This window comes from Camarhynchus parvulus, chromosome 2, assembly GCF_901933205.1.
Source record: "Camarhynchus parvulus chromosome 2, STF_HiC, whole genome shotgun sequence".
Lineage (NCBI taxonomy): Eukaryota > Metazoa > Chordata > Aves > Passeriformes > Thraupidae > Camarhynchus > Camarhynchus parvulus.
In genome coordinates this window covers 117,298,370-117,318,333 of record NC_044572.1, presented here as the reverse complement: position 1 = coordinate 117,318,333, position 19,964 = coordinate 117,298,370, and the positions used below count along the sequence as shown (strand labels likewise).

Below are 19,964 nucleotides of genomic sequence, written 5' to 3'. Positions count from 1 at the left end.
GCGGACTACGCTTCCCAGCAACCCTGCCGGGGCTCGCCCCTCCCCCGCCCTCCCACTCTCCGCCGCGTGGCATCACGGTCTCTGTAGTCTCCCCATAGCACGTAGATCCCTTCCCTACATCGGGCCTTGGCGGCGAACGAAACTATTGCTCCCATCCGCCCCTGCAGCTCCGCGCGTGCGCCGCCGTCGTGGAAGTGCGCGAGGCCGCGGCGCTGCGGGCACTGAGGCGGCCGAGGGGCGGTGAGAGCGGCGACGGCTTCCGCGTCGGGCGGGGGGCGGCGGGCGGCGCTCGGTACCTCACGGGCAGCACCGGCACCGGCGGCGTCTGAGAGGCGGCGGTCGTTGTCCGGCGCGCAGGGAATGCGCCTGTGAGGGCGGCGGAGGAGCGGGTGCGGGTGAAGCCCGGGCGGAGAGGAGCGGAGCGATGTCCCAGCCCCAGCAGCCGCCGCCGCCGTCCCCTCAGCAGCAGCCGCAGCCGCCGCCTCCGTCCGCCTCCAAGAAGCGAGACCGGCGCATCTTCTCGGGCACCTGCCCCGATCCCAAATGCCAGGCGCGGCTGTTCTTCCCGGCGCACGGGCCGCAGGGCAGCGGCAGCATCGAGTGCACGGACTGCGGGCGGCGCCACGAGCAGCGGCAGCTGCTGGCCGTGGAAGAGGTGACGGACCCCGACCTGGTGCTACACAACCTGCTGCGGAATGCGCTGCTGGGCGTCAGCGGCGCCGGCCCGCCCCGCAGGAACACCGAGCTCGTCAAAGTCCATGGCCTCTCCAACTACCACTGCAAGCTCCTGGCCCCCATCCTGGCCCGCTATGGGATGGACAAGCAGACTGGCAAAGCCAAGCTCCTCACGGAGATGAACCAGGGAGACATCTTTGACTGCTCCCTGCTGGGCGACCGCGCCTTCCTGATCGAGCCAGAGCACGTTGAAACCATGGGTTATGGGAAGGACCGCTCCGGCAGTCTCATCTACCTGCACGACACCCTGGAGGACATCAAGAAGGCCAACAACAGTCAAGAGTGCCTCATTCCTGTCCACGTGGATGGAGATGGCCACTGCCTTGTCCATGCAGTCTCACGAGCGCTTGTTGGCAGGGAGCTGTTCTGGCATGCTCTCCGAGAGAATCTAAAGAAGCATTTTGAGGAGAATCTGAGCCACTACAAGGCACTTTTCCATGACTTCATTGATGCTGCAGAGTGGGAGGATATTATCAATGAATGTGACCCTTTGTTTGTTCCTCCAGAAGGTGTGCCAATGGGCCTTAGGAATATTCACATTTTTGGTCTGGCCAACGTGCTTCACCGGCCTATCATCCTGTTAGACTCCTTGAGTGGAATGCGAAGCTCTGGAGATTATTCAGCAACATTCCTCCCTGGCCTGATACCTCTGGAAAAATGCATGGGGAAAGATGGCATGTTGAACAAGCCAATCTGTATTGCATGGAGTAGCTCAGGACGTAACCATTATATTCCTCTGGTTGGAATAAAAGGTGCTGCTTTACCTAAGCTGCCTAGGAAGCTGCTTCCTAAAGCCTGGGGAGTTCCTCAAGACCTCATCAAAAAGTACATCATGTTAGAGGAGGATGGTGGTTGTATTATTGGAGGAGACAGAAGTTTGCAGGATAAGTACTTGATGAGGCTTGTTGCTGCAATGGAGGAGGTTTTCATGAGTAAACATGGTATCCACCCCAGTCTTGTAGCTGATGTGCATCAATATTTCTACAGAAGAACTGGTGTAATAGGGGTCCAGCCTGAAGAGGTCACTGCAGCTGCCAAAAAAGCAGTGATGGACAACCGCCTTCACAGGTGCCTCATCTGTGGGGCTCTTTCAGAGCATCACGTTCCCCCAGAGTGGCTGGCTCCTGGGGGGAAGCTGTATAACCTGGCAAAAAGTACTCACGGCCAGCTAAGGCCTGACAAAAATTACAGTTTTCCTCTGAACAGTTTGGTGTGTTCTTACAACCCTGTGAAGGATGTGCTGGTACCAGACTATGGCCTGAGTAATTTGACTGTCTGTAACTGGTGCCACGGTAACTTAATGCGTCGCGTCAGAGAAGATGGGTCTGTTTTGTATATTGATGGAGACAGAACTAATACTAGGTCTTCAGGTGGCAAGTGTGGCTGTGGATTCAAGCATTACTGGGAAGGTAAAGAATATGACAATCTGCCTGAAGCTTTTCCTATAACTCTAGAGTGGGGTGGAAGAGTGGTGAGAGAGACTGTCTACTGGTTCCAGTATGAAAGTGACACCTCTTTGAACAGCAATGTGTACGATGTCGCCATGAAACTTGTTACCAAGCACTTCCCTGGTGAATTTGGTAGCGAGATTCTGGTGCAGAAAGTTGTCAACACAATACTGCACCAAACTGCCAAAAAGAACCCTGATGATTATACCCCTGTAAATATCGATGGTGCTCACGCCCAAAGAGCTGATGATGTACAGCAAGGACAAGAGTTAGAGTCACAACTTCCAACCAAAATCATTTTGACTGGACAGAAGACTAAAACTTTGCACAAGGAGGAGTTGAATATGAGCAAGGCTGAAAGAACTATTCAGCAGAACATTACGGACCAGGCTTCCGTAATGCAGAAACGGAAGAGTGAAAAATTGAAACAAGAGCATAAAGCGCAGCCCAGGACTGCTTCTCCCGGGGCTGTTCGCGAGGGGCCCTCGTCTGCACCCGCTACACCAACCAAAACCCCGTATTCTCCAACATCTGCAAAGGAAAAGAAAATTCGAATAACCACCAATGATGGGAGGCAGTCAATGCTTACCTTGAAGTGCACTACCACCTTCTTGGAGCTCCAGGAAGGCATAGCAAGAGAATTTAATATTCCCCCATATTTGCAATGTATTCGCTACGGCTTTCCTCCAAAAGAGCTTCTGCCTCCCAAAGAAGGCATGGAAAACGAGCCTGTTCCTTTGCAGCACGGTGACAGGATTGCCATAGAGATTCTGAAGGGCAAGGAGGAAGGCAGGCAGGCTGCCTCAGCTCACTCAGCCCATGCTGTGAAGCACGAAGATGTTGCTGTGACTAGTAAGATCTCATCGAAGGATCTGCAAGAGCAAGTTGACAAGGAGATGTATTCACTCTGTCTTCTGGCAACGCTCATGGGTAAGGCTAACTTCGTGTTATTCTTCAAAATTGTGTTTTTAAGTAGAAGATAACATGTTCCAAACTGTAGTTACATACACATTTCCCTTTTTCTTAAATCATGCTTAATCTTGTAGCTGAAAAAAATTCCCTTATTCTTTATTAGAAGTACATTTAATATGCTGTCAGTGACTTTTAGAAATGTATATATGAGGTATATGAGATACTTGTTCTTCTTTTGCTACAAAGTCCTCTTTCAAAAATTGCAGTTTAGAGGTGATTGCATTGCCTCTGCTGTCCTGTCTGTTTTTCCTGCCTCTCGTTAGGCACACATTGGAAGTGTATGTGTGAAAGTTACAGACTTTTTTTTCCTACATCTCCCTCGGGTTTCAGGAAATAAATTCAGAGCAGGGGTGAGAAGGGGATACTGAGTGTCTGCTCATTGGAAGTTTGAGGAACAAATTTTCACCTTTGTAGTAGGAGGAAATCCTGACATTTGGCCCCACAGGGAGTTGTCTTGGTTTAAGCATATCAACTTGGCATTTTCTCCTTAGATAATCCATTAGTTTTAAATGAAGATGTGGTCTTTTTAAAGATTTAAGAAAAGTACTATTTCAGAATGTAAACAGAGGAGAAGCTGAAAGAATCTAAACATGGATCTGAATTCCAAAGGTTGGACATAAGGTTGCAAAGCTATACTTAGAAATTATCAGTCATGTAAATCTGTGAATAATTCAAGACAAAAGGACTTTTCTCAGGTGCCTGTGTTTTTGTTTTCCTTTTTGAACTCGGGAGACTTGGACCCCTGTTTGTGTGTTTTGTTCATCAGGTTTCACAGTTCTTGCTGCTTTCTGGCAGGAAGTAGAGCTGCAATTATCATACATTCAGCTCTATGAACCAGTTGAATAGTCATGTTTACAGGTTTTTTTGTGGGAGCCTTCTCTTTTGCTGGAGGGATTTGGTGTGGCCTAAAGCATGTGATGTTTCAGAAACGAAACAATTACGTAATCACAGAGTGCTATGTCAGAAGTTCATGAAGCAGAACTTTGATTCTTTTCCAAGTGTGATTGTTTACTGCTGTGTCTTTTACAAGACAGTGTGCTGAATCACTACTCCTCTCCTCACACTAACATTTACACCCCAGTTCCAAAGTGCAGGGAAAGGTTAGGTTTAAAAGTTGTCTTAACTTTTAGATGAAGCTTAAAAGAGTGCTTTCCTGTCTGCAGGAAATACTGCTGGAAGTAGTTACTGACTTCAAAAAACTTTGGCATGCTTTAAAAATATCTTAAGCATTAAGGTGTGTTATTATTTCACAGGTGCTTATCCATAAACTGTGAGCTGATCTTGTATGCATGAATGGCTTTTTGTCTTTGCCATCACTACTGTTAGATTCTGCTTTAAGAGCACCAGTTAGAATAGAATTTATCACACACTTCTCTGGCTGCATCCGTAGTGCATTACTAATAGAAGTAAAAGCAGCAGGAAGTGATAAACCAACCAGTTTTAAAGCCTTATGCAACTAGTGAATAAGATGCTGTTATTAGATCATAATTTTTCTCATTGGGTCTTCATTTTCCTTTAAAAATTCTTGTGAGAGTCTAGTTACTAGACTGTTCACAATTGTGATTTTTCAACAGATTAACAAACTTCCTGAGTCCTTGCACTTTCTTAAGGATGGCAGTTCCTCAAGGTGGCATATTCAGCCTTTTTGGGACAAGAAGCCTTAGTTTTTCTCAACAGCATTTCTGTAGTGCTAAAAACTGCTGCAAAGGTCTGAGACCTAGCTTTGTAACTTGGTTCTGCTAAAAACATTCCTGTAATACAGTGAGATTAGAATGTCTAGAGGGGAGATGCTGTTGAGATAGATTATAGCTCATTGGGCTGGACACACTTTTCCCCAGTGTCCATAGTGGAAGTCTGTCTTCAAACATCCATAATTATTCATTCTGTGTGCTTAAAACATTTTCTTTCATACAGAGTCTCCTGTAGACTGAAGAATTTGTCTTATTTCAGCTACTAGAATTTTTCTTTTCTGGTCTCAGCTACTTATTAGAATTTTAGATCACGTTCTTAAGTTTTTCTGTATATAATTTTAAAAAAGGCCCTGGGAAATTAAATACTGGGATTTCTGGACCAATTAACATATTATGCATGATTTTTTGTAAAGCTTTCTCTTCTTGCTTTTTTTTTTAGGTCAAAATGCAGAATTCTGTGGGGAAATTACTAAAGGAATTGAAATTTTGCATTAACATATTTAAAACATTATATTTTAAACCAGATTTATTTACATCCCTGCAGAAGCACTCTGTATATGTGCAAGCCAGATATGAATTTATTTTGATTGGTTTGTTTTTCACTGATGAATTCATCCATACACAAGGAATCAAAATAGCCAGGTTTAAATTTAATGTATTATGTGGTACCAGGATTTTCATGGAATTAAACAGCTTGCTTTGAAGCCAGCTGAACTTCCCTATAGCATATGTTTATCAATTGAGTTTCCTATTTGTGTTGCACTTTGTGTGTTCTCTCTGCTGTCTGAAGTGACAGTCCTGGGCTTGCAGCAGCTGCAGGCTAACTTATGTCAGTGAAAAAGGCCTGTTTGTGGGTAGGACAGTCTTGATTTGTTCCCATACCTTAATGTTCTGGGACTGGGGTCTGGTCTGAGGAAGTGTGTACTGGAGTAGGAACAGTATAATCTCTTTTGATAAATGTAGTGTCTTGAGGGAGTTTTTAATCTAACTAAATGATCATCCAAATTAACTTTTGACCTATAAACATCTTGCTACCATGGCAAACAAATCCAAAACAAATGGTAAAACTCAGCTAGCAACAAAAATGTGCAAACCTCAAATGTAGTTTAGTTGAGTCACACACACTAGTTCCTCTGATCTGGGAAAGTCCAGTTGTAACTTTGGACTTTTTGGTCTTCCAGTGGAGCTGTCTATCAAAACAGTGTTGTTAGTTTGTATTTCTTTCAGTGGCTGATGCTTTTGTATTGTGAGCCCTGCTGTCCATGCTTTCCTGCATGTAGTACTTGTTAGTATTGCATAAAAGGCTGTCTAAACAGTGATGCCTCCCTTGTGCAAGGCTTGAAATATCATGCCCACAGCAAATAGGGAATCTTTCCTTTGAAAAATGTCAGTAATTCTAAGACTGGGCTTCTTCTTTAAGTCCAGTGGTTGTCTTGTGGAATGAAAGGGAGTTCTTCAAATAGTAATGGATTGCTCAATGCAGCAGTAAAGGAGTCCTTAGTATGGAGTCCTGCTGGCTGTGGCCTCTTCAGGCTTCAGTGGACTGAAGCTTTATGCTGATAGTTCTCAGTGCAGTGCTTATTTTGATTCCTGTGGGCACTGTTTAAACCATGAGGGAGACTTGGAAGGGGCACAGCAGCGATGCTCTGGAGACACTGTGTATAGGGAGGTGCATTTCAAATTGCCAGTGAGAGTAAGGACACAGGTGGCAGTGACAGAAGACTTCCTTCAGTAGATCATGGAAAATAAGAAAGAAGAGCAGTTGGTTTATTACTTCAATGTTCATCTTGGAAGCAAAGGCTGAATTTGTGAGCTTGATGAGCAAATGAATGCAATGAACCTGAGCATATATAGTTTGAAGGGATGTTTTCAAAATTAATCAGATTATATCAGTCTCCTGTCTTTAAAACAGCCAAAGTCAGAATGTGGTGAGTGTGCATTGTGCTTTTGTAAAGTGAATGGGGGCTTGAGTAATGCCTGCAGTGGAGAGGTGAGTGACAGCTGTGGGGGAACAGACGAGCAGGGAGTCCTGCGCCTCCTGTGCTCTTTTATTTTATTTTCCCTATAACAGCAAGCAAAGACATATTGGTGGTCATATTTTACAGCCTCACACATTCCAGCTTTCTCTACCCAAGTAGTACAACCAGTTAACTATAGCTGAAGATTTACATTTTGCAATCTTAATAGAAATTTGAGAGATGTTGTTATTGATATTTCAATCCCTACAGAAGGGGGCAATTTCTGTCTAAAATGTATCGATATGTTCCTTGTATATTTGACAGAAAGTGGGAAAAACAATTTTTTTTCTGAAAATGTGTATGCACAGTAGTGGTTCCTGCATCAGGAGAATAGAGTTTATTAGAACTTTCTGTTTGTACTGCTTAGGCAGCTACAGCACATGTCACTTCTCTGAAGCAGGTAAGTGGTTAGCAAAATAAGGAAAAGGGTGTAGGCAAAATGCAGATCTGAAGGTATGTTTATTTATTCATACTGTAACCCATTTTTTTTTTTATTCTTTTTTGTAGTTAGGTTGTTTTTTTTTCTTTTCTTTTTTTTTTTTTTCTCTCCATGGAATTTAAAGTTGTCACATTTCAATGCCATTTTTGGCGTTGTTGAGAAACGCTGGTTATACAGGACTGCCAGGGCCTCATGGTTGGTGTTTTGTTTCTAACTCTCAAGACAAGCAAGGTACAGACACAGCTTCTATGCAGCTGCCTGGGTGGACGTTTGTGTCTCAGCTGCAGTGTTAAGTCTACTGTGTGGCAGCTGTGAAATTGAGCTCTGATTTTTGAGAAGGTGTAGGGATATAGAATTCAAATTTTAATGAGCAAGGATATGTGCTTGAATTTTGGAAGCGTGTTAGTAATTTCCTGGTTTAATGTTGACAGTAGAGGTAGGAGGGGAATGGAGACTTGTGTTTAGGGCTTGGCAAAGAACCAGGAGCTGCACCTTGGATCAAATAAAATTTGGGAACATTTGTTCTACGACATGTAGGATATTTGACTGCAGACAGTGGTATGTTTTTCTAAAAGTCTTTCAATGTCCCAGGCTCATGTTCTGTGCATTTGCAATAAAAATTCAAATTCTTAATTGCATAGAAGAGAGTGAGGACTCCACTTTTGATTTAAGGAGTTACATTTTCAGCCATTGTCTATAATATGAAAATACAACTGTTTAATTTTAATGTTTGTGTTTGATTTTTATAGGAGAAGATGTTTGGTCTTACGCAAAGGGACTTCCTCAATTGTTTCAGCAGGGTGGAGTCTTCTACAGCATAATGAAGAAAACAACAGGTATTTTTTTTGTTTTATTTTTATTCCTTCCTTCCTCTGTCTCCAAATCCTGAAAACTGTCAATTGGTATTGAGTTGAGCACAAATATATATTCTTTTTATTCTATTACTATGGTAAGTTTTTGTTCTTAAATATTGGAGAAGTCCTAATGCTCCCTCAGACAGACTAAGATAGGGAATCTGCCTAAACCTATTTCATTGAACTTAAACCTGTTACTTCCTGAAATTTTCACTTCCTGAATTGTACAAACAGCTCTTTTCTTTTTTTTTTTTTCTTAGTAACAGTATGACCAAAAAAAAAATCAACTGATTTTTTGTTTTCTTAATCTTTTTCTCCTGTAAAGATCAAACAACAAGAAAATCATAACACCTATTCCTTTACTTTAAGATGCTTACGGGATAAGGAGTTTACCTTTCTTGTGCTTCTTAGTAGATATTTTATACATGTTTTAAATTTAAATGGTTGGTTAAATTTGTTTTTCATGTTCCTAAGATTATTGTTCAAAAGCAAAATTATCAATCCCCTTCTTGAATTGCTGAATGTTGCGTCTTGGGTTATGTGCAGAATAACCAAGCAAGTAGAGTACATTTGATTTTTAGGTGGCTTTAAAAATACTGCCCACAAAAAATAGCAACTGTTTCTTTAGAGAAGAAAGTACTAAGGAGTTATTTTCTCCCAAAGTTTATTTTCTTGATGAAATCTTTGCATTCACAGTTTAGCTGTTGTGATTTCAGCTATTATAATGGTCCCTTTACTGCTTTCTTGCTATTTGATTTTTTTCTTAGGCAGTTTTATCAACCTTAACTTTATCTTACTTATTTCTGGAAATAAATTAAAATGTGTGATATACTCAATGCCCACTACCTCTCACTGAATTATTACCCTGATAATAGAGTTAGCATGCAAGTGTCTTATATGTTTCCTTTTAGTTTTCCTTCTTTTACTATGCTTGTACAGTAACGAGTGCTGCATTGTTTCTGGAAAATGAATCAGCTAAAACAGTGCCTGATGGAAAGGGTATTTTTGACCAATTAATGGCTTGCCAGATTTGAAATCTTGAAATGAATCCAAGGAATTTTAACCCAACTCACAGAAAATGTCTAACTTAAAAGCCATTTTTCCCAGCTTACTGTGTGAGAAATAAGGCTGTAGCAGATCATGGTGTAAAATGCCTACATACAGAGAAGTGCAATAGTTTCAAATACAGACTGTGTTGGTAGGTACAATTGCTATTTCAGCATTAGTACACTTTTACAATTCCAGTATGCAACAATCTGACTTATCTTTCCAGTTTAAGAAGCTACTTACCTATTTGTAATCTTTTAGGTAATGTAATAATGCACCTATTACACTGGACCTTGGGAACAAAGCTGTCTGGGGAGTGTAGGTACTGTTAATCGAATGAAACTTGATTTAATAGATCTTGTTTAAGGTCTTACTTTGAGATTTTGGGATTGCAGTTTCAGAGGCAGTTTTGGTCAATCGTAGGAATTGTTTCAGTTCCCTCTTTTGCAAATGAAAGTTGAGCTGCTAAATTACGTACTTAAAAATGTTCTTCAGGCGAAGTTAGACAGGTAGGTGTTTGAGGTTTAATTCTGTTCTGCATTTTGGCTGTTTGGTTATTGGTTCCCATGGATATGTAAAGAAAGGAGCTACATGTCTGAAGCTCTCAGAATAAAATCTTATTTGTAGGTCCTCTGCAATTGTGCATGTGTGAATCAGAAGCTGTGGAGGATGAGATTAATAAGTAGGTTCATTAGGATGAAAAGAGTTTAATAACTTATCAAATTATTGAATGACCTTTTCCCACCGTTGCCCAGAATACTCATTTTGAAAGCATTATATTTGGTAATACAGAAATAGAATTTGCTTATTGTGTTTCTTCCCTTCTGAATAATTTCTGGTGGTTTTCTTCAAGAATTTTGAGAATGAGAGGAAAAATCCCAACAATTTACCTGTTCCTGGCACCTTTTAAACTGTGTTGTTTTCATTTTAGCTCTCCATGCATAGCTGATGGAACTAAAGTGAAGAGAATGGTTGCAGCCAAGTTTTCATCTGCAGATAGCTTTTAACTCACAGAAAGCCACCATCACTGAAGTGATACCTTACTGCTTTTTACAGCCTGCATGGGACAGAGTTGAAAGAATTATTTTGTGTTTTATGATGATAAACTGGAAAAACTGAATGTTGTCCATTTTTGGCACACAGAAACTTCAGAACTTAAAATTATCTAGTGAACTCACAATTTGACCAATCTGTTAAAATAGAAAGTGGGACAATTAAACAAACAGCAGAGCAATAACATTATGCCTTATGTTTGTTTTGTAAAGGTTAATAGTTATACTATCTGGGACTACTAAATACAGTAAGCTTGAAACAATTCTGTTAATCAAGCCACACTTCCTCTCAGAGAACAAGACAAAATAGCAAAGTTGAAATGCCTCAGGCTTAGCAGCAGTTAGGCAACCAGAAATCCTACTACAGTTCTAACTAGTATGGAAGTAGTCTCAAATAGTATTTCTTCAATAGGTAGTGTTTTGAACTGTTCTCCTTATCAGTTTTTGGGTTTTGATTTTTGATGGTTTGGGTTTGTGTGATTTTGGGGCTATGGGTGGTGGTAGTGATGGGGTTTGGCTTGTTCTACATTACTGCAAGCATAGAACTGCAAGTCGTAGCAGTGTGGTCATTTTATCTTGTAATAGTGCAATCTCTTCATCAGAGTCATCATGGAAGGCAGCAGCATCTTTGCAGCATGCTGTGGTTATTGTATGGCATAAAAACCTAAGTTTTTTCTCCTACAGTAGTAACTTTCAGTGTTTGATTTTACATACTTGATTCAGTAAATTTAAATACAGTAATTACTGTATGTTCAGAGCATGCCTTAAAATATGTTAGCACTTTGAATAACTTTTCCTTTCTTTATAGGTTTGGCTGATGGCAAGCACTGCACTTTTCCACATCTGCCTGGTAAAAACTTTGTGTACAATGCAGCAGAAGACAGACTAGAGCTGTGTGTGGATGCTGCTGGGCACTTCCCAATTGGTCCTGATGTTGAAGAGCTGGTTAAAGAGGCCTTAAGTCAAGTGCGAGCAGAAGCTGCTTCAAGAAGCAGGGAAGCAAGTCCTTCACATGGAATACTGAAGCTGGGTAGTGGTGGAGTGGTGAAAAAGAAATCTGAACAACTACATAACATAACTGCATTTCAAGGAAAGGGTCATTCCCTAGGAACTGCATCTAGTAGTCAACAACACGATCAAAGAGCCAGGGAAACACCACTTTTAAGAAAGCATAGCACAGAAACGGACTTCAGTCCTTCTGCTAAAATTGAGCCTTCTGTATTCACAGCTGCTTCTGGTAACAGTGAGCTTATTCGAATTGCTCCGGGAGTTGTGACAATGAGAGACAGCAGGCAGCTTGACCCCACTTTGATTGAGGCACAGAGAAAAAAGTTGCAGGAAATGGTCTCTTCTATTCAGGCTTCAATGGATAGACATTTGCGGGATCAGAATACAGAGCAGTCAGCATCAGTTGATGTATCTCAAAGAAAAGTAGAGTCAGTGAGTTCAACTGCTAAAACTGGGAGCTTTCAGGCTGCCTTACCTGAATCATTCTCTGCACCAAGTGGTACTGAACACTTGAATACTGAATCAACTGATGGTAACATGGTGAATTCTGTGGGAACAACATTCCCTGCAAGGTCTAAAGCACAAAAGGGAAATTCTGTTGAGGAGCTTGAGGAGATGGATAGTCAAGATGCAGGAATCACTAATGCAACTGAGCCAATGGATCACTCTTGATAGGTTAAAATCTAATAAGGGTAGAAGAAATTACTGTTCAAATGTAATGTTTATTGGCTGGGCCACACAAAGTGATTAGTTATTAAATCTTGTATGTATGTCAAAGATTATATCATCTTATTCAGTGCATGATAAGCATGTGATTGGCAATAGCTTTCAATATTACCATACTGCTGCCCAGGCTGGCTCTGTTACCTGTAAATTAGTTATTAGAAAATGCACTGAGATGAATATCTGCTGTACATGTGGGTTCTTGAAAATTCTTTGTAAGTTTTAATTTCTTAGAAGTCTTAAAATTTAAGCCCATGCAAGGTTCTTACCATGCTAGCTTAAGGTTACTGGAAGGGCTAGAACAGGCAAAACTAGAAACATGGCAAAGTTAATTCTGTCCCAGGTACTTAATTCCAATAAAAAATACCCTATTGTCATAAATTAGACATACATTTCAAAAAGTAACTGAAACTAAACTTCTGCTCAATTTGATAATGCAGCATATACAGTACTTTAATTAAACTTTGCTGGCACTTCTCCAATTTAATAACCTTTTAATTCATATCTTCCTCTCAGAGATCTTGGAATAAGTGGAACTTTAGTAAACTGAAGTCTAAGTTCTCCTATTGTCAGTTAGAAAGCAAGTTATAAAAAAGGCCACATAGCATATGATGAAGATTCATTGAATGTGCTGTGGTTATGCCTGGCTGTCTGAGCCAACACAACCATTTTGGTGCTCTCTTGGTAGCATTTCCTCCCAAATACCAAACTGGTCAGGTGGTTGTGCAACTTTTGAGAAAATTACAGTTGGCAATTGCAAGTTAAGAGTAAATGTTCAATGGCAAATCCATTTCTTTTAGAAGACTTAGATTGCTAGCATTGGTTAGAAATAGCAAAAATGAAATAACAGCTGTCCTCTTAAGAGCAAATTAACAATTTATTGGAAGGAAATGACTCTCTAACACGCATTATCCTAAAGCGTTTGGTGATAATTGAGCTTTTAGAAGCTCACTGTTTACTCTGTGGGAACAAGGGATACAAGCTGTTTCAGTGTCTATAAAGACTACCCACCTCTCTCAGCCTCCCTTCAGTTTGTGATGCAGATTTCCCTGCATCAATGATAATAGAGCTGGTATCCACTTAAGCAGTGTGTTCATCAGACCTGTAGTGCTAGTTTTTAAGAAGCAGCCATTGTGCTTGCTCCCTAAGAATGGAATGTGTTTCTGATACTGCACTTTGCTTCCTATCTTCATAGTCATTTAAATGCACTATTGTTGCTTCTTCTCATGGTAAAATAACATTGAATGGATGAAAAGATCTTAATACAGCTTCAAAGGAATTAAGAGCATTTAAATACTGAAGTCTGTGTTTGTGCACATGTAGATTTTTACCAGTTCACAAATGTGGTTTGTGTTGTATATGTTTGTATTCAGGAAAGTCTCCTCACTTTTTACATTTCTAATCACTTAAACAGTTCTAAGCGTTAGTATGAGAAAATGTCCCATGGGGAAGGATTTATTTTTGTATGTAGAACTGAAATGAAGCAAGTCACTTAAAGAATAGCCCTTCTCTTTAGTCAAAGTAAATTAAAATTACTCTGTTGGTTAACTTTTTATGTAGATGGTACAAATATTTTATGATTTCATACACTACTTAGAGGTAAAATATAAATACCACATTTTCACAAATAAATGTTAATGAAAAATGTTAAGATCTCAAATTGCTATCTGGTAAATTAGCAATTTGGAAACTTGGAATGTATGAAGTAATTGGCTTGCCAGAACTGACCTTGCTGATGCACTGATTAACTGGCAGGGCTTATTCAATGAGAAACAGGATGCACATGCAGCACCTGGAAGCCTGCCATGACTTCTGAAAACATTTAGTCTCCCGTGAATCAGTCTAGCTCGCTGAAGGCTACATCTATATAGAAAATGTTGAGTAGAGGCTTGTGCTTTGTCACAGTGTTAAAAAAGTATAGCAGTGACTTGTTCTGGGAAAGAATGTCAATTGGGAGAGGCTGGGGGGGAGGAATCTGCTGGATCTCTTGCATTTTAGACCAGGTAGCCAATGCTTTGATAATTTTAACCTTTTCTTTAGGGAAAAAAAGTCTTCCTTGGCTGGAAAAATAATGAGCGAGCAGTGTATATGACAGAATTTCAAGTTTGAAATAAATTGAAATATTTATTGCCCATCATTCTTATTTCAAGGTAAAATGCTTCTTTCTTGCCTTTCTGGTAAGCCTGCAGAAGTTTGTGTGCCTTTTACTGTGTAAAGAGGAAGGCTTGGTTTAGTTTTGACACACTTCCCATTTCAGCAGTAATTTGACATTTTCCTTCTTATCTAAATAGGCATAGAAACAGATAATAGCTCTGTTTGACTCACCATTAGTTTCATCTCAGGCCCACTCAAGTAGTGTAGACCAGAGCCCTCCAGTTCCTAAAAGAAGATGGTCTCACAGGACTGGTAAAATGTCAGTCACAAGATCTGCTGGTGTGAATTCTGGAAAGCAGGACTGTGCATATTTCTTTGCAGTGTTCTTATCTCACATAGCTTTTTCATGCATTTAATATCAGTGGTTTTGAGAAAGATAGATAGCTCTTGATACTCTCAAGTGGAGCTAAACTTCATCTGTGTGCCAGTGCGATGTGTGACTGTGCAGGAGAAGTGAAATAAAGAACACTGAAGTGTAAGTTGGAACAGATGTTTCATTTGGTTGCTGGCAGTGGGTGCAAATGTAAGTGGAGACAAATCTGTGTGCCTGTCCAAGAAGCACCAGTGTGGTTGTTAGAATTCCCTGTTAGAATCAGGAAAATGCTGCTGGAGTACAAGGGCAGGGAAGACTTTGGCTCATTGTGGATGAGAAGATGTGTCAGTAGGACTTCTCAAATGTCAAGAACAGTGCCCTTTTATTGAAAAGTAAAGGCAACCAACCCAAATTCTTGCTACCAAATTGCCTGTAGAAAAAGGTTGTGGTTTTGGGTACCCACCGTGATTACTTTCTTGTCTGAAGGCCAAGGGTCTTCTATGCTGTGTCTCATGGCAAAGAAGACGCATTATTAGAAAATCCTAAATGCTACTATGGCTTAGTATGTATAACCCAAAGAAAAGATGATCGCTAAAAATACAGGCCTAGTACAAAAATAAAAAAAGGGAATGAACTAGATTGCTGATGAGCATATGGGAAACCTTGGGAGAACAGATCAGTTTTCCAAAACTTTTACTACTTCAAATGGCTGGCTGCTTAGTTGACTTTTTGATAGTGCTGTTTCTCTCTGAATTGTTTGCATTTCAGTGAGGGAAAATAAATAGCAGATTTTCAAATGAAATCAAATAAATGTATTTGGGATGTCTTCCCTGTTGTAGTCACAAAACAGCTGTGTGCATTGTTGGCTTTGTGAATTCCATGTAGTTTACTAGTCTTGTGCTGGCTGCAAAATACAAGCTGGACATTGCCTCTGCCAGAGTGCTTTAGCAGTGTCACAGAGGCACAGTGCCACAGGGCTGTGTGCTAACAACCCTGCAAGGCCAAAATACTTGATTTACACTCTTTCATGAAGTAGAATCTGTTGTCATTGTCACAGGGTTAGTGGAGTTGCTTGCTACTTTTTCAATGCGCTGAAAATGCCAGGTAACAAAATTCTTGGTATGTTTACAGTTGGGAGAGTGATGCTCGATCTGAGTTGTATGGAAAATGAATGATTTAAGAAGATGCCACTGTTATCTCTACATTTGTTTGGCTCCTATTTTTAAATATCAGAATCTACATGCTTTTGTAAAATAATAATAATATGAATATGAAGTTAATCCTTTTGTTAAAAAAAGCCACAACAGAGAGTGGTTTCTTTGTTTTGCTTGTGGATATCAGTTTAGCTTCATGAAGAAGTTGCTTAAGATCTTTAGAATGCAGGATTCCCTCTGAGCCCTTATGCCTGTGGTTGAGCAATAAAAAGTTGAAACAAGAGTGGTATTGTCAGAGTTATTTTACGTTTGATGAGGATTGTTGCCAAGAAATGAAAGAGTGCACTTTTAGGAGGGAATGCTATTTAAACTGTATAAATAGGAATTAAAATAGTGTATATATTTAGAAAAAAATCTTTTTAAAAAGTAAGTGCTTTACATGTTGAATTAAAAATAAATTAGCATAGAAACTATACCATCTCACAGTACTGGCTGTTATCCAGCAAGGTTTGGTTTGTTCTATTTGTGATTGCTGTACTAATTATATTTGATTTTTTTATCAGTAATGTAACAATAGTGTATTATAACAGTATATAGTGTACTATACTACACTTCACTGTACAGTATTTGGAATTTTCTTTGATTGCTATATTAAAACTATAAGTTGAAACATCTGCTTTGGTTTTATAAGGTGTATTTTTATCTAGCCTTTCACACATTAGCTTGTTTCATTAATGTTGATTTGCCTACAAAACGAGTCAGTTGAAAATGTATTAATTTCTGCATTTTGCATATAAATTGCATTATACTTGCATACATGAATACTAGTACAGAGGTTGAAAAACTGATACAATTCTTAGAAAAGTAAAATCTGATGTTACCCATTTTCCTTTAGAAATGTTTCTTTTTCAAAATAATTTTTTGAGAGAAAAGCTCTTTAAGAAAAAACTTGGGTTTTTTGACCTCATGCCTAAACTAAGTATTTCATTGAACATATAGGACCTTTGAATTTGAGAGATTTCTGAACCATATATTTGAGACCAAAATTCAAGACCTGAATTTTTTTTTTCAAAATTTTCATGAAGAAGATATAGAAAAATGCTGACCAAGTCAGCATTTAAGATACCTTGCAATCTGTGACTTGAAACATTGGTCAAAGTGTATTTCAAAGCACAATTTTAATGTGTGCATGTAATATTCAAGTATGAATAGTATAATTTGGAAGAACTACGCTTTTGAAAATTTGGCAATACTCAAAAATGAACATATTGACAACTATCTAAATTATCTCTACGCTTTTCCCACCAGCTACATGTGGTACTTTGTTTCACAAATTGGCTTTAATCAAGACTTCTGAGCCTAGAAACAAGCCATAAAACCCATCTGCAAAACTGTTGTGTTACTTCTTCCTGTATTTACTGAAAGGCCTTAATTCCAAGTGCGCTAGCATTAAAGTATTCTTTAAAATGATGGGTGTAAATACACTGTTAATTTTGATTGCGTATCATATCATGAAGAATTGAAAATTATCCTTCAGAAGATTTGTATTTCAAAAGCTTAAATGATTAATGCTAAGCTAGAAATTTGCTCATCCTTATTAATACAGTACTTATCATTTTAGCCAAAAACAGTACTGAATGTATGAAGTAACAGAGTTAAGTGTGCTTTCAAAGTGTTTTCATTTTCCTTCTGCTCTTAATTGTACAGTCTTAATATCTGTCTCAATTTTTACTTCGGATTGGAGTTGTTTGGTTTGGGTTGTTATTTGTTGTTTGGTTGGTTGGTCTCATTTTTTTCTTATGCATGTCCACAGCAAATCTGTTGTAACATCACTGTAAAACCCCATCTTCCTGTCACCATAAAACTCCTCAAAATACAATCTTATCCCTAGGGCCAGGGTGAGAGTGAACCTTGGATATTCATCAGGATGTGTAGCAAGTTACGGAAGGTGTTTTTGGTATGACAAAGTCAATTCGAACACCTTATACTGTCTGTAGAAGTTAATTGAAATCATGTTGTTTTGCTTGATGTAGAGGCTTTGATATATGTTGGCTTCTACTGGTTTGTGTAGTTTTGAGTATTTATTACTCAGAAATGGATAAAGAAAAGTAGGTGTTTAGATTCACAGTAGGCTTGATGGCCAAGCTGACATTGCAGAAACCCTGTTGCTGCAGCTGGTTTGAAATGGATTATTTGGATTTGAATTACCTAAATTGATGTATACTGGATTATTCTGAACATCTGTTAACACAGAGGAATTAGGCCTCAGTGTAGGCATGACCTCTCTTGCAGTAACTTGCAGGCACTTTAAGAGGTTTCAGAAAAGACTATTATTCTTTGTTCTGTTACTGAAAAACATTGATTATGAGATAGCTGCACAGACTTGTGTTTGGACTTTATCCACCTCTGTTTTTAAAAGACTGCCTAATTTTGTTTTCTGCTGGAAATACTTCTAGTGGCTTGTCTTGCTGGTAGCAAATCTAATTTCACTTCTAAAGTGATCCTGTAGGTCTGGACTGGGTCTGTGCTGTTTGGAAACTCGTATTCAATAAGTGAAAAATTAAAAGAAAGATGGCAGATGGAAGGAAGTTACTAGAAATTATAAGAAGGTCTAAATGGTGCTATGGTTCTTATTAGCCAACAGTCTGTGGAGTCTGTCTGGATGAAAAGCACAGTCACTTCTAACAAACCCACAAGGCATCCTTCAAGCAACTTCTTTCAGAGTAAGAAAACTTGATTTTGTAGGCCACTTTGTCAAGTCAGTGTATAAGATTTTCTTTAAAATGAAGTTTCTTTTAGATTGTCACATTGTTGTGTAAATGTAGAGCAATACTTGCCAGACTCTACCTCCTGATCTTAAATTCTCCTTTCCCACATGCATTTGTGCCGCCTCTGCAAATCCTCAAGAGGTCTTCTGACACTGGGCTGCCTTTCCTGTTTGCTTTTCATCTGTCTCTTGAGCTTTTATTCTATATCCATTTTACCACGGATATTTTTGCAAGTTTATTGTCCTCTATTTATACTGTGCCTTTTAAAGACAGTAAGAGGCAACAAATGATTGAATTTCACACAAATTAGACTGATGTGTAAGAAAACCTTATTGCAAGCACAGAAACCTTACATGGCACAGAAAGGAACAGAGGGAGATTGCTGGGAGATGGGAGTACTTACATATCCAGAAGGGAAGAAGATGCACGGGGATTTATCAGCGTTTGTAAAAATTCACGTTGTTGTTTGGTAGGCAAACATGTTTTATGTTCTTCCATCTCCATGTGAAACTTTAGAAGCTGCAGTGGCTCACTCCAAATCTGGGGATTTCCCTGAGATCCACCTTTGTTTTCTCCCAGGAACAGAAGCTGCCAAATATATACGTTTCAACCCCATGGGAGAAAAGGGGTGAGACCTTACCACACATTGCCCCATGATAATGTAGCTTTTGTGGCAGTGAGAAAAAAGCCAAAACACACAGAAAATGCAAGAGCCTAACTTAAACATGGGGGAAATGAAATAACTCTTATTTCTATTTGTATGCTCAAATCTGTCCAAGCATTGCTCAGTGCATACCAAATCCTACACCTGATCACTGCACATACAAGACATTCCTTAGAATAAGGCCCTTCCTGGCTTCCTAAGGCAGATGCTGGAAATAGCAATTATTTTTGCAGGCAGCAAAGAGGGATGCAGAAAATAAAGGTCAAGAGTACCTGCTTCTTTTGGCTTTCAAGATAAGAAAAGTCAAGGCACGGTACAATGGAAAAAACAAAATGCCACTATTTATTTCTTTGTTCCCTCTGTTTTTCCGAACTGTCACCACTTCTTTACCCTGCCACATTCACCAACACTTTTTTTGTTTATTTTCTTCCCTGAATTCGACATCAGCTGAGCTGGCCCATTCCCTCCTTAGTCTGATAACTTTGGACTCTCAGGTCTCTATTAAGTCAGCAATCCAAAAATTCCCAGTTATCTATTGCCACTGTGAAAATAACCTTTTATTATTTGACATTTTGTTTCTTTCTAACCCTAACCTGAGGTTCTACATTGTAAACTCTCATAAACTCCCATCTTTTCACAAACTCAGAAAATACATTTACAGTAACTGAAGACCTTTCATTTTACACCTGTTCTGCCTGGAGAAGTGGAGCCAGGATGGAGGTATGCAGTCTTTTGGATCTGTAAGCACCCTCTGATCTGTCTTCTCTCTTCTTGCTGGAATTCTGCAGGGCATGGGAGCAACACTGCCTTGGACAAAGAGGCAAACCACTGTTATGCAAGCAGCAGGGGCCAGCACCTCTGGGAGTGCTGGTTGTGATCCTGGCAGATTTGTCTGTGCGGTTCCCATTTTTGCAATTAGTGTTG

General features: G+C 39.7%; 1 protein-coding gene across 1 annotated transcript; it reads left to right on the top strand.

Moving 5' to 3' along the window:
* Nucleotides 1–208: 208 nt before the first annotated feature.
* On the top strand, nucleotides 209–16,282 carry VCPIP1 (valosin containing protein interacting protein 1). The gene is made up of 3 exons (XM_030971899.1): nucleotides 209–3,113; nucleotides 8,053–8,139; nucleotides 11,065–16,282. Exons 1-3 carry the CDS (start codon nucleotides 425–427, stop codon nucleotides 11,934–11,936), a joined length of 3,648 nt encoding a protein of 1,215 aa, XP_030827759.1. The 5' UTR covers nucleotides 209–424; the 3' UTR covers nucleotides 11,937–16,282.
* The last annotated feature ends 3,682 nt before the right edge of the window (nucleotides 16,283–19,964 follow it).

What these genes read in the sequence shown, in the direction of transcription:
- VCPIP1 (XM_030971899.1), top strand. Translation starts at nt 425, where the DNA reads ATGTCCCAGCCCCAGCAGCCGCCGCCGCCGTCCCCTCAGCAGCAGCCG. An exon ending in TCTTCTGGCAACGCTCATGG is followed by an intron (nt 3,114 to 8,052) that starts GTAAGGCTAACT and finishes TGATTTTTATAG; the next exon opens with GAGAAGATGTTTGGTCTTAC. An exon ending in CATAATGAAGAAAACAACAG is followed by an intron (nt 8,140 to 11,064) that starts GTATTTTTTTTG and finishes CTTTCTTTATAG; the next exon opens with GTTTGGCTGATGGCAAGCAC.